This window comes from Protopterus annectens, chromosome 7.part0, assembly GCF_019279795.1.
Source record: "Protopterus annectens isolate FY-2018-M chromosome 7.part0, PAN1.0, whole genome shotgun sequence".
Lineage (NCBI taxonomy): Eukaryota > Metazoa > Chordata > Ceratodontiformes > Protopteridae > Protopterus > Protopterus annectens.
This window is the reverse complement of record NC_056739.1, coordinates 200141865-200156631: the sequence shown is the minus strand read 5'-3', so window position 1 is coordinate 200156631 and position 14767 is coordinate 200141865. Positions and strand designations below refer to the sequence as shown.

At 37.0% G+C, this 14767-nt stretch overlaps 1 protein-coding gene across 1 annotated transcript in view; it reads right to left on the bottom strand.

Annotated features, from left to right (window-relative positions):
• LOC122805797 (rhodopsin kinase GRK1-like) overlaps window positions 1–14767 on the bottom strand; it is a 263668-nt gene that overhangs the window by 43846 nt on the left and 205055 nt on the right. The window contains exon 4 of the mRNA XM_044076061.1: window positions 13639–13722. Coding sequence (XP_043931996.1) covers window positions 13639–13722 — 84 coding nt within the window. The remainder of the gene's footprint in view (window positions 1–13638; window positions 13723–14767) is intronic.

The window sequence follows — 14767 nt, the reverse complement described above, 5'->3', positions numbered from 1 at the left end:
TCTCAAGCTCAGAGACAGGATATCTGAGCTAGCAAATTCTTTCTATTGTTTAAGACAGAGTTAATTACTAGATTTTACATGTAAAAGTGTCTTTTACTGCTGTGGCTTCCTGACTAGGTGCAGCTTACAAAAAATGTAAATTCTGAGTTTCTGTTAGCCTGGGAACTAAAGGAGAAGTGATAAAAATGAGGTAATGTGAAATGACTCAATAGTACTGGGTATTACCAATTTAAGACTTTCTCAGAGAGAAAGATAGAGCATTTTGTATCTTGTCTGGGATCTAGTAAGAACATCCACTCACCAGCACTTGATTTTTCTGTATGTAAGTAGTATTTAGAACAGTGATGTCTCTTAATGTTAGGAATTTAGCCAGATTAGTCTAGCTGTTTTCTATATTTATGTCAGACTATCCTACAATATTGTTTTAAAGTTTCCTGTGATTTCTGAACTCTTGATTAGCACTGTGTTGAATTGATGAGATTTGTCTTGTGTTTGTAGTATTTATTATTAAATATTTTTAAACCTTTCAATGGTGACTGTTTTGTGAAGAGATAATTTAAGCTCTAGAGTACTTGCATGTATTTGGTAATACTGTCCAAGCCACTCCAATCGTCTTGCTGTTTGTCACACTTACTATTTGGATAACAGTAATATCACACAATGAAATTGGTCACCCTTTGGGTAGGGCCTTATAGTAGCTGATAGTAGTGGCTGGTGGCAGTCGGTACTACCTTATAGTCTGGGCAGAAAGGGGGTATAGCTGGAAAACCTGTGCCAGCCTTTCGCAGGAGTTTCTGTGTGTCTGCATCTAAATCAAATCTTAAAGTACATGTGTGTCAGCTACTTGGGCAGGGACATGAAGCACTGTTTGGACAGAGAGGGTGCTGAAGGTTTTAGCTTAACCACTAAGCTGTGATCTGGCCCTTATAGCTGTGCCAGTGGCGAGTCTTATTGGGGATCTGGAGACAAAGGGAGAAACCAGCCCCAGACTGACTGTGATCTATGTATGCTCTTAAGGGAAATTGTACTTTACTGTGTGTGCACTTGTTATCCCCCCAATGTGCACACCCATCACTGGTGCTACTGGTGAGGATTGAGGCTTCTTGACTACTGGGCCAGTGCACGGGCATCACAGAACAATTATGTTAAATCACTAGCCATTCAATATTTTAAGTTATCTATTAATAGACATGCATCCATAAAGAGAGACAGATAAGTGAGATTGCATCTCCAGCATCACTGATTAAAATTCCATAAGCCTTGCTAAGTTTATTGTACTGACATTAAAAACTATAGCAAACATTCACAAAAACACACACATACACCCTCCCCAAAACACCCTAGCCAATCTAAAACAACCCCCAAACACAAGTCTACCCACAGATACAATGAGAAGTAAAATAAAGAAATATAAAATGAAGCATGGAATGCATCTTCCATTTTATCTCTGAATAAAAATGTAGCTTTATAAACTTTGTACACAAGACAGACATGTCACTAAAAAAATGCTACCCATCTAAATCAATAAAACAGAAATAAAAATATATTAAAAGAGAAAAAAATAAAAGTAAAAAACACTGATCATAACTAACCAGAAAATATTACCAGCAAAACAGACCTTATTCTAATTAAACTAAACTACAACTAAAGTATAAAACTAACAAATCCTATGAAAAATCCTCTTAGCTAATGAAAAACCTAAAACAAACTACCCAAACGCTATTAAAGGCATAACTTGGCCCTCTGAAATCAATGGGAAACAGTTATTTAAAAATAGGAAAAACAGGAAAAATGTTGGTGAGAGATCTCATGGTATCGCAAATAATTGGACATCGCCTTTGATTAATGTTTTACATGATTTAATAACAAACTTTTAACATTTAAATTTGCTCAGCTGATAAAGTTTTAATAGTACAGATGCTTAAAAGTGTTACATGTGTCATAACAGTAGATGACTTGGCCAGCAGTGAATGTGGAGCAAGAAATTAAAGTGAGATGGATTTACAAGAAGTGGTCTGATCTGTAATTGCTGGTTATGAACTGAAAACCCAATAAGGCTTAATGAATGCATAAGAGTATGTAGCTACAATCAAATGGGTTTTATATGACATGAAGCACTTAGCTGTCCTAGTTCACCATCTGCTTAGTGGGTGAGGAAATGGATAATTTCTTGAGCTTTGTTTAAAATAAATTATGGCTGCACTCTAAAACAGCTTCACAAATAAGTCATTAGGCAGCTGCCTTAGTCTTTAAATGAGAAAAAAAATGTGTAGGTTGACAATATTTCCAACAGACTCTGAAAGAGATAGAAACCAACAAACCAAATAAAACCGGGTCAGTCTTGGATTAGTAGAACTTTCCAAAAGCACAAATACCGATAATACTCTTAAAAACTTTAACTTTTATTATAAAACATGAAAAATAAAAGGATGAGTGCTTTCGTCTTACAACATGTAAAACTTCAGATACAACTTCATTCAAAAACATCCGCTTAAATACCAAATTAAATCACATGACCCAGAGGATATTCATCCATTTACAGACCTAACACAGCAGGAGCTTAAATAACACTTACTGATTAAACAAACATTTTTTTAAAAAACATATACAATTACAACACATAATAAAATGGGTCTAAGACTATTGAACAAAAGTTCAATAGTCCGAAACCACATCTACCGAACACACTTTAGTGAAAGTGCTTTGTACCGAAAAAGCACTTTCGCTAAAGTCCCTCAAAAAAATAAAAAAAAAAAAAAACAAAACGAACAAAAAAAAAAAACACGCACCTACTGTTTACACAGGGGGCAAGTCCCCCTACACCTCTCACACATCCCCTACTTTTATATTCTCACTCCAAGATCGCACTATAGTGGGAAAAAAGGAATATTCCCTTATCCCCACTGTACTTCAATCTCAGCAACAGCTATTCCCCCACAATTTCCCTTACCTTTCAGCATACTTCCATGAAAGTTTTGCGAAAGTATGCCCGGCCATTTCAGTTTTGGTGAAACAGCTGTTCAGGGAACAGTACGAGACCCAGTAAAACACAATGCCATCCACATGGTAAGGCATGGCTAAGGCATCTCATTACATCAACATGCAATTAATCAGCCCCAAAACATCTAAAACCTTGTAAAGTCAGTACATTGACACTCCCAATGCTGGCAAACACAAAAACATTTTTTTTAGATGGCAAACCCCCTGTATTTCCCACCCCCCAGCCTGGGGGCAAGCACCGACTCCCTAAGATTACATAAACCTGAAAAACAGGAAGAAGGCGAGGGAAAACACAACTATTACCTTTGCTGAGTCTAGCCACTATGAAAAGACATCTTCTCTCTTTTAGGGCTGACATTCTGACTGTTGATTAACTACTGATTTTAAAACAGATTGTACTGTATGAAAAAAAGGAAATTTTACGGACACTTTGGCAAAATGGGTAAACAATGTACGTTGGAAAGGTGAGCAGTCCATGCTGATATATTTTTTAGAATGTACACTGTAAAATAGATAACAACTTGTTCATAAAGATATTTCCTGCTATGTCAAAAAAGTGTTTACTGGAGATCATGCATGTTTTTATGATTGCAAAATTGGATAATAATTAAGTTGAAAGAACTCTCTCAGTGGAGAGATACAGCAATGGAAGTACTGGAACAGCTCAGTGGAAATGGTAGATAAATGTCAAGAACAGTTTAATCAGGATCAAAAAAGAGGTTATCTGTTTATTCAGTGACTTGTATGAGATGGCCTGAAAGGGCACATTTATCTACTTGGCTGAACTCTTCACATATTTAGGCTAACCCTGAATATGACTGATACACTGGAGTCAGGCATGCAGAAAATAAACCACCTGCCACTTAAAGGAGGACTATTTATGTTTATCTGTTTGCTAAAATGTTTTTGCATAGGCTAGCATGTGACTTATGCCATAGTAACTATTTTGACAATAAGCCTGCGGTGCTATAAATATTTTAAATTGATGACCTGCAATATGTGTGATTTCTAGACTCAGAAATGTATGAGGTTAGTCGAAAGGCTTTATGAAAATATTGTTGTGCTGATTACTACAATAATTAAATCTGCATCTATGTCATTTACTTTCATAAATGTAGAGGATATGGTGCCGCTTTCATGCTTGCTAATGGTAATGTAAGCATTTTAAGAAATGTATTTGTTTATTTATTTTATTTTCCATTTGTTTACCGGGCTAGCCCAGCTGGACACAATGTGACCATTTTCAGCAGAGGCCCAGGGAGAAACGCTCCAGATACATAGTAAAAAATTATATAAAAAATAATAAAAATAATAAAAAATTATATAAACATAGCTATTTTGTACAAAGAGCCTAGAACATATAAAAGGAGTAAAATCATAATGTTACAAATAATGCAGTGTTAGAATATTGAGAAACAAATTAAACAAGATATTATACAACAAATATACAATTGCTTGAACATAAATTCAAAAAGGATTTTCCATAGACAAACAGGGTTAAACTAGAAATCATAACTATAAAGGTGGCCTAAACACCTGGGTCACAATGCTATGCACTAAATGAAATTACACAGTACACCTGTGATCTAGGGATGTTGAAAGTCAGGAAGAGGTGAAATTAGTCTGGTTCTGTACAGTAACATATCCAAGTTTTGAATAGGAGATCTTTTAGTAGGGATTTGAAAGTATGTTTACTATTTAGACATCTAATGTCAGGGGGTAGAGAGTTCCTGGCTTAAGCAACTGCATAGGAATAAAGAGATTGGACTGATCTATGTAAGCATTTGGTAACAGTCAGTAGGGCGGTATTGGAAAATCTTAGTTGAAGCGCACTATTATGGAAGATGAGCAGACCAGAGAGGTCAGGTATTTTATTCGGTTGGTATAGCAGTTGATGGGTCAGGAGAGGTTGATTGTATTTTAGGGTCTATATTAGATCACTGAACGCTTAAAAAAGTGAATGGTGATTAACTGACCCTATGTAAGCAAAAGCTTACAATGTCGAAGTGTCAGAACAGCAATTTTTTTCCAAGGGAAAAAAAATTGCTGTTCCAACAAAAAAAAAAATTCAAACATTACATGAAGTGGGGGTCTTTGCCCCTCCCCACCCCCCTACTTAAATATACCATCTCCGAGACTGCACTACAGTGGCAAAGTACAGAAGAGGCCAAACAAATTATTTCCCAGGGAAAGAATTCTCTTAACAGCTGCTTCAATATTTTGCTTTTTCAGCCTTTTATGTTCAACCAAGACACATTCGAAAGAATGCGTCTTCGGTCTTGTAATATAGATCCGTATTTTAGTAGGTTAGGGAGTTCTAACCATCCTAGTTGTCTTAGGAAACAGGCAATGGTGAGAATGAAACTTAGCACTGGTTGCAAATTTTGCGATTTTGTTGTAGCAGGTAGATAGTTTCAGAAGATCTGATTTGTCTAGGTTAGCTAGAACTGGGGAAGCATATAGTAAGGTGAAGAGTAGATGAGTACAAGAGATAGTGATTCGGGATTCCTGTGTGAGGAAGTTCTTGCAGCGGTAGAGTGAGCCTAGGTTTTTGTGAACTTTGACAATTGTTAGTGCTATATGTTTGTCGAATTTTAGGTTTGGTTAATAGTTACACCTAGTAGCTTGGCTTGGGTTACTGGTGTGATAAGGGTATTGTTGGAGGATGCTATTGAAAATGGCGAGGTAGAGGTGAAAGTATTGGATGGGAGGAAGATCATGAGCTGGGTCTTAGATGGGTTTAGTATGAGCTGGGAAGAATTTAGCCATTTTTCTATAGTAGTGAAGACTTCTTGGGTTCTATCTTGGAGTAATTGTAGAGAGGGGCCGAGCAAATAAGGGTGGTGTCATCACCATACTGTACTATATTAGTTTGTTGGGTAGCCGAGGGGATGTTATTGGTAAAGATGGAAAATAGTAAGGGACCGAGGATGGATCTTTGCGGAACACCTTGTGCCACTGGGATGAGAAGGATGAGAGAGTTATGCCATTTAACAGCTTGTTACCGGAAGGACAAATAATTTTTAAACCACAGTAGAGAGAAGTTATCTAGATTGAGCTCAGAGAGAGTCAATAGTAACTTGCAGTGGGATACCGTGTCAAATGCCTTTGACAGGTTTAGGAAGACAACAGATACTAAGTTACTGAGATTTCTTTGTTGGTTGATGTGGTCAGTAAAGGATATAAGGGCAGAAGTGGTACTATGGTTTGGCTGAAATCCATGTTGGGAATTTGCTAGCAGGGTATATTGAAGAAGATGATTCCGTAGTTGGGTGTGTCCACATTTTTCTAAGATTTTTGATAGGGGAAATAGTATAGCTATGGGGCAGTAATTACTAAGTTCTGTCAAGGAACCACCTTCGTGTAGGGGGATGATGTAACACATTTTCCAGAGAGAGGGGACAGTGTGTTCAGCTATGGATCTATTGATGAGTATGGAAACAGGGTAGGCGATGGCAGATGAGGCAATCCTGAGGTAATCAGCGGGGAGTTTATCAACAGCATGAGTGGTGGGTTTCATTTTGGCAAGGTGTTTATGAATTAGGCCAGTTGGAACTGGTTTAAGAGGGAATTGGGAGTTGGTCTTATGGTGACTGCTTTGTATTTTGGGGTATTTGTAGTAGTAGTAGTGGGAAAATTGTTTAATAACTTTTGGATGGAGGAGGTGAAATAGTCAAACTGGGTGGCAATATCATTGTTATCACCCTCAGTGTTAGGGTTTGGGGAGGTGATTTTGCCCAGTTGGCAAATGTGGTTGATTGCGTACCAGAACATTTTTGGATTGTTGTAGTGATTTTTTTGTAGCTGGATATAATAACTTTTTTTCTCATTACATATTTGTTTTTTTGCTTTGTCTCTGAGCTCTAGGAAATATAGTCGATTTGTACTTGTTTTGTTGGTATGCCAGGTTGCCCAAGCTATGTCTCATTGTTTGAGTAGGGATCTTGTGTCCTTTGAGATCCAGGGGGCAGGGTTGGTTTTAATATCAATTATACATTGTGGGGCCATAAGATTAAGGATACCTAAGAAGGTAGTATTAAAGTACTCCATGGCTTCATCTAATGGTAGAGTTTTAAGAGGTGACCAATTTATTTAAATATTTGCTGCCCCTCTTTAATATAAATTTTACAAATGTGTTTCTACCTTTTCATATTTAGGTATATAGTTTGCTTTCATAGCTAATAAATGAATCAAACACAAGATGCCAAAGCGATTCAGGTGGATGACCAAAATCCAAAAAAGCAAAAACCAAAAAGCAAATGCCCAAAAGTAATCCACCAGTCAAGGCTGCCAACTTCAGAAAGGAAGCCAAAGAACTCAGGTCACAAAAAAACTCTTTGCTGAACCAAAAGTACTTATTTAAGCTTAATACAAACAAATAATAGCTTTTCGTCCACAAGTACATCAGACCTTTATCAGAATAAATTCAGTTTAAAACAATCAAGCTGTTATATAGTCTCAATTAAAAACCAAATCACTTATGTATACTGGACATTTAACTATGAATTGTTTTAACTGTTTTATTATTGTTTACTGCCCTATGATTCCAGAGTGTGATTAAAATGGGTCAGTTGACCAGATCATCTATCCAGTAATCAAACATTAATAAACACACAAATACCAGACATTGAATTGAGTGGCATGCTGATGAATGATATATTAGAAGGTTGTGAATTATTGGAAGGTTGAAAGAAAAGGTCATGCAATGAGAACAAATGAAGATGATATGATACTTTAAGATAAGCCAATCCAATTAGATTTAATACTTGTTTTCTTCTAAAATGTAACCAATTTGACTACATTTACAGAGAATACATGAGCTAAAGGATGCTAGTAGGGAACTTACAACCCTCTTAGAGAGCTTAGCTTGTACTGGTGTTAGGACATATTTTTCACAAATCACATATAGAAAGGATAATCAGGTCACCGTGAATAAAAAGATTTTCATGGTAAATGCCTACATGGAAAAAATGTCCTGTTTTAAAAATGGAAATGTGTAGAGCATCCAAGCCTAGATTTGGGCACACACGTGTTCAGATGGATCTACTTCAAAATACTGTAATTCCATAATATCTAAGACCAGAATATAGAGACTAGAATTACAAAACTGAAAATCCCGAACCACGTAAGTATTCCCAGTGCAACTAAGCCTTTGCCCAACACGACGTAAAACACACCACACTATCTAAAATCCACATATGTGGGGAGCTGTGCCCCCACACACCACCTAACTGGGTTCCTATCATGTAGTCGAACCTTTAAAAGTTCGAACCTCATATGGTCGAGACCATAAGTTCGAATTTGTAAAAGTTTGAGCATTTGAATGGAAATCTCCATAAGCAGAGGTTTCCCTTTTGTTCAATGGAGTGCAATCTCAGAGTTGGTATATTTAAGTAGCGGGGTGTGTAGGGGCACAGCCCCCCCCCATGTGGGGGGGTACATTGGGGCTTGCCCCCTGTTTAAAATAGTTTATATTGTTTTCCTTTATTTTTTTTTTTTGTTTTTTTTTTTATCCATAGTCGAAGTTTTGTAACTTCGAACGTGATGGTTCGAACGTTATGTGTTTGAAGTTATAAGACTTTGACTGTGTGATATAGGCCCCACCTAACTATATATACCAACTCTGGGATTTCACTACACTGGAGAAAGGGCATAACTCCCCACACTGGACAAGTGTTTACTTGTCCTGGGAAAATTAAATGGCTCAGTATTTTAGGTTTCGTGATAGTCATCTCTGTATTTTTGCCTTCGGGATTCTGGAATAAAAGAATATTGTACTGTGGGATTGGAGAACTGAGATCAATACTTAATAACTTCATGACTTACCTTCATATTCATTCTCTAAATCTACAGTACAAGGTATTCCATGTGTCTCAAAATCATACCATAGTGCTCCCAGTTATTCCATCATGTTTTCTATATCTGTCTTTCTTGTTTGTCAGTTTAATCTATCAGCATCACTGTTTTACTTTCGGTGGGAGCATACCCACCAAAAGCAAATTACACAAGGAAATTCTTCCACCTAAGATTTCCATAACATGTTTTATGACATTCTTCTACAAAACCATGTAAACATCTCAACATAACATTTACAACTACAAGCATTCACAGGAATACTTTAATGAAAGATTTAATGAAGCAATTTTATCTTCTCAAAATGTTACAAAGACTTCTTAAGATACTAAAGAAGTCTTCAGGCAGGCAGGCAGGCAGAGAAAACTGATTCCTCAATTATAGAGTCCAATATTGTTTTCTCAGATGTTGGTATGTATGTTTACCCCCTTACATTTCTTCAAAAGTAAGACTCCTCTGTCTATGCACCTTTCCTCATAGGTACTTAACATTCTAACCCATAACAGAGTCATACAAAAGAGTAGAGACCTAAGGGTAAATGAAGCTATAATAATTCAAGCTCACAATTGACTAAACGGTCATACTAAGTAAACATATAAAAACTACTCTTCTCACCATCTCTGTCACTAGTAGAGTCATTCAAGGGTATGTTTATTTATTTATTTATTTTTTTTTTTACACTTTGCCAGGTTAGTCACACTAGTGGCCTCTCTTCAAGGGAGACGCAAGGTAGCATTTATACTGACTAGGGGAAATTTGTCAGTGCACCAGTGAACTTCCCCTACTCTTTTCTATAAGTGCTGTGGGATATGTTATATTCACCTGAACTACTACCAGCTTGGGTAGATGGACCTCAGTTTAGTATATCATCCAAAGGACAGGTGTTGAGGCTACTTCTTGTTGGTACCTTATTCTCAGATCTGAAAAGTGTCTCCAGTGTCTGCCACCAAATTTGCAGATGGCTCCAAAATATGGGGCATTGTCCTTAACCCTACTGATATCACCTCTTTTCATATGACACTTATTACACAAAAATGGTGGATTACAAATTAGTTTGCCTCAGTTTTGTGAAATTCATTGTTTTATCATTTGGCAAAACTCTTACTGGCTTTATATACTACTAATAGCAACAACTAACAGCTAGAAAAGCAGTTAATGACTTAGAGTCCTTGTAGATGATAACTTTTCATGTGATAGCTGTTTAATCTCTACTATTTACAAAGCATATGGAGTTGTACTTTTGATCCTTCATGGCAACAAGAGATGTACCGGGGTAAAATGCTTCTCTATTGTGATGTTCCCACTCTGGACCAGTAATCAAGAAGCCTGAATCCTCATCACTGACACTGTAAAGGGACATTTACTTGGAATACAATTGGATACACTAAGCATTTCCATATGTAGACCTCTCTGCATCAAACACAATTTCCCTTAAGAGCACACAGGGAACACACTCAGCCCAGGGTTTGGTTTCTCTCTCTGTTTCTCCTCAGGTTCCCAGTAAGGCTCCCCACTGGCACATCTGCGGAGTTAGGTCCTCAGACAAGTGTCCAAGTTAAGTCCCACAGCACCTTCTCTTTGAAACCAGTGCTTCATGTCCCTGCTCCAAGTAGCTGATACACACACGCACACACACACACACACACACACACACACACACACACACACACACACACACACACACACACACACACACCTGGGAAAGGCTGGCACAGGTTTACTAACTATGCCTCCTTCTGCCCAGACTGTATGCTAGTTACACTGCCACCAGACACTCAAAAGCCAGCTACTCTAAGGCTCTTGCAAAGGTAACTAATTATACTGAGTGAAATTAATATTAATACCAATGGTAATATTAACCAAACAACCAGGCTTCAGGAGTGGCCACAGTGTTACCAATAGATATAAGCACTCTCAAAGGTTAAAATACTCTCTAAATGACCAAAAACAATGAAAAGTTTAAATATATTTAATAATAAATAACAAAAGGACATGAAAATATGAAATATCTATTTGCAGTAAACACCAGAGTTTCAATAACAGGAAATATTAAAAATAACACAGGTGGACAGGTTCATACAGCTACAGAAAAACAATGCGTAACTAATCTCACTATATTTTCCTGACTGATCTGAAGAATATTATTTCCTGGTCACTTACTAGAGCAAAGCAAGATGAAGTAGGGAAGAGATCCTTTTTTGTCAGGTTACAAGAACAGGCTGCTATGAGACTTCTGTTTCATCTAATATTAAAACATTATTTATGTACAGAATTACATCACATACATCTGGTTGTCTGACTTCTGGTTCCTATGCAACCCCCCCCATTGCTAAAAACTGCCAGGAATTAACATCTACATGTCAGTAATACGCACACAAGAGCATTGCCTAGCTCTGGTGCATCTTCTGGAAGTCATAAAACAATTACAAACTTCTACTCCTCCTACAGAGACTAACAAACCATGCTTCCTACAGACATTGCATCTCTAGCTTCATTCAAAACTGTGAAATAACATATTTATGGCCTAGGCCCAGTAATTTAATTTTCTTATTATTTCTCAAACTCAGATGGATTGAGATTAACCTCTTCTCTTCCAGTATGCTCTGTTATAGTATATACATTTAAACAGTTACAGCAATGCATGTGCATTTCTTTTCTGCCCAGCAGGGCATACTGTTGATACATTTTTAACACAAGCAGCTTTATAAATACATTTTCAACACAAACATCTGTACAAATCAGTTTGATATACAAATGATATATATATATATATATATATATATATATATATATATATATATATATATCTTTACAAAATTCCAGCTAGCTGTACTGGCATATGTGGCACATCCACTGCCCTACTTCTCCTGGCATAGTTGTCAATACTTTACATTGTCACACCTCTATGCAGCTCTTATCTGATCATTTACGAATACTATACCCTTCTGTCTAACTTAATCATGCAGCATCTGGTGCAACTGTACAAGGTTCAAGAATTCCTGACAAACAGTATCAAAAGGCTTCAGTGTTAGTCTTATAAACAATAATTAGAGCAATTCTCTACTCTGTATCGTATAGTGTTATTAGAGAAGTTATATGCCAAATGTACAGAGGATTGAAGGGCCCCCTGATGTCATGACCATAAAAAGACTTTTGGCCTCAAACAAAAGTTAATATCAATCATACCAGGAAACATCACAGCTTCATATATCAAAGACTTCTGTGCAATAGAATACATTAATTTTTTCAGGTTAAAGTCAGCCTATTAATCTACCCACTCAGGAAGGAAGTGGATAACTATATAGACACCTGTATTTCCAAATACAGAATACAGGGCATCAAGCAGCTCTATGATGGTCAATCAGCCTTGAGCTTGTTCAATAAGTGGCCTCACATAGAAACATCCTTCTCTTGAGCCATCATGCCTTCTTCAGGGATGAAATGTCTAGCTCACAGATCTGTGAAGTAGATATAAGCCAGACAACACAAATGAAACAAAACCTAAAGGCATTTTTACAATGCAAAGTTGACTATTTTCTAGTTTGCTTGATAAGAATCTTTCTCCCAGTGCTATAATGGGGATATGTCTATTAACTGCAATCAGGCAGAAGAAAGTGGTATTGTATGACACTTAAGAATCCTTTAATTCACCTTTCTTTTACTGACAATAGATTTGAAAGGGTCTATATTACAACATTGAACTTACAAAAGTTCGATCATTGTAATATCGAACCCTTAGGTCCGAAACCCAACAAAACCAAAAGCACAGAACAGCAATTTTTTTCCCAGGGTTAAAAAAAATCACTGTTCTGTGACAAAAAAAAAACTTAACCTTAAACTGAAGTAGGGGGCTTCACTCCTCACACCCCCCAACATGGGGGGCTTTGCTCCCCCACAACCCCCCTACTTAAATATACGAACTCCAAGATCGCACCACAGTGGACGAAATAGCAAAGCCCCAAAAATGGCCCACCGATTTTTTTCCCCCTGGGAAAAAAGTTGATTTGCCATGGCTTCGCTATTTTCCACTTTTGGGCTTTAGGGTTCGATATTACAACGTTTGAACTTGTTTTAGTTTGATGTTGTAATATACACCTGATTTGAAAGTACAAATTTTTAAAAATTATGGTCTGAAGAAAGGTTTTGAAGGTCTGATAAAGCTTTAATCATATCACAGTGTAGCTTATCAAAGCCTTCTGGAATTACAGCCTACTGATGGCATACCATTGTTGAATGCTTAGAATGATATACTTATAACTCCATTACAGAGTCCACCATGTGTGTGCTGTGTTGTATTCATTCTTTGAGTATGAGAACTGTAAAGTGAAAGAGAGAAATATGACACTTTAAGAACATATCCCCAGAAAATGTTTCCAGGACATTTATATTAGTGACACAATTTACATACAACACTCATCTGTCATACACAGTAAAGCTGATGCTTTACTGAATGTACAACTAAAATGAAGTCTGACTGTGCTTAGCTTCTACTACACAATTTAATGTTTTCTGATGTCTTTTCAGAGTAGTGTAATTTTAGAAATAGGCAATACTAAAACCATTTTCATTGCAGTTTCCTTACAGATGCCACAATATTGTAAAGTACTATAACACCTATGAACAGAAATTTTGCAAACTAGATAGCAGAATATTATTGATGAAAATAAATAACCTAGTCAGACATATTCAGCTTCTTTAGGAAATCTTTCAAGCTTCTTGTTAGCATTTTGTTTCCTCTAAAACTATTTTGGTTTTATTTGGATGTAACATGCTCATATTGCTTACCTGGTGTTCCTGCATATCCTTTTGTCTTTGTTTCACCTTCCTTGAGCTCCACAGCCAGTCCCATGTCTGAGATTCTAACATGACCTGCATTATAAAGGGAGACATAAGGGCTATGAGACCAACTTTACATAGCACACCTTGAGAAAAATAGTGAAGAAACATACAAGAACAAACGCTAACCTACTCATGAAGAATACCTTTCTTTTCAGCTGCTCCTTCAGTACAATATCATTGGCCTGAATCCCTCTCCTATCATTGTACTGTCAAGAGAGATATGGTGGGTTCATAGACTGATAGATTCTTTAGGTAGGGTTTGTACTATTAGGCAGCTGCATTAGATGCCTGGACAGTCAGGTAGATATGGAACAGGAGTGTATATGTAACCTATCTGTGTTAAGGATGTGTGCTGTCAGATGATCAGGGCAGACCTTGGAAATAGCAAGACAGAAGGCCTACATATGAATGTTTGAGTTATTTCTTGTGACAAATTCATTAGTTAACTGAAAGATAGTTTGCACTGTTAGGTAACTATGTCAGGGGTCAGGGATATCAGATGGCCAGGGCAGAGCCTTGTTTGCACAAAATCCTGGTTTCAGAGCTTCTGCTATAAAACATATGGAGCAGATGTTTATGTTTTCAGATGTATGAGGTAGGTGGCTTATTGTTTTGATAGTTGGCTTATTGTTTTGATAGTTGGGAAGGAGTACCTGTCTTGGAAGGTGATGGCAAAGTTGCTGTGTTAGTAACAGGAACATTAGGGAGGGGATTGCCATTTCCTACAGAGTTTTGTTTTTATATCTATTTGATGGAAAGAGCTTGATGGACTGCTTTTCACTTTAAAGCAACATGATGGCAAGGCTTGTAATGGTTGTCAACTTATTGCCTAATGCTTACCTATGAACCTGGGATATAAACCACATTCAGGTACATATTTATGGCACTTGCCATTCTACTTCTAGGTATGCATAATCTTCCAGTGCAGCATGAAGGTCCGACTGCCTGGTTTACTGAACTGATAATATGTTTAATTTTGGCTGCAAAGCTGTGTCTGTGACTAAATACGGAGATAATTTCCATCACATATCATAGCAAATTAATGAATGCAACAAAAACAACAAAACAGAGCTTT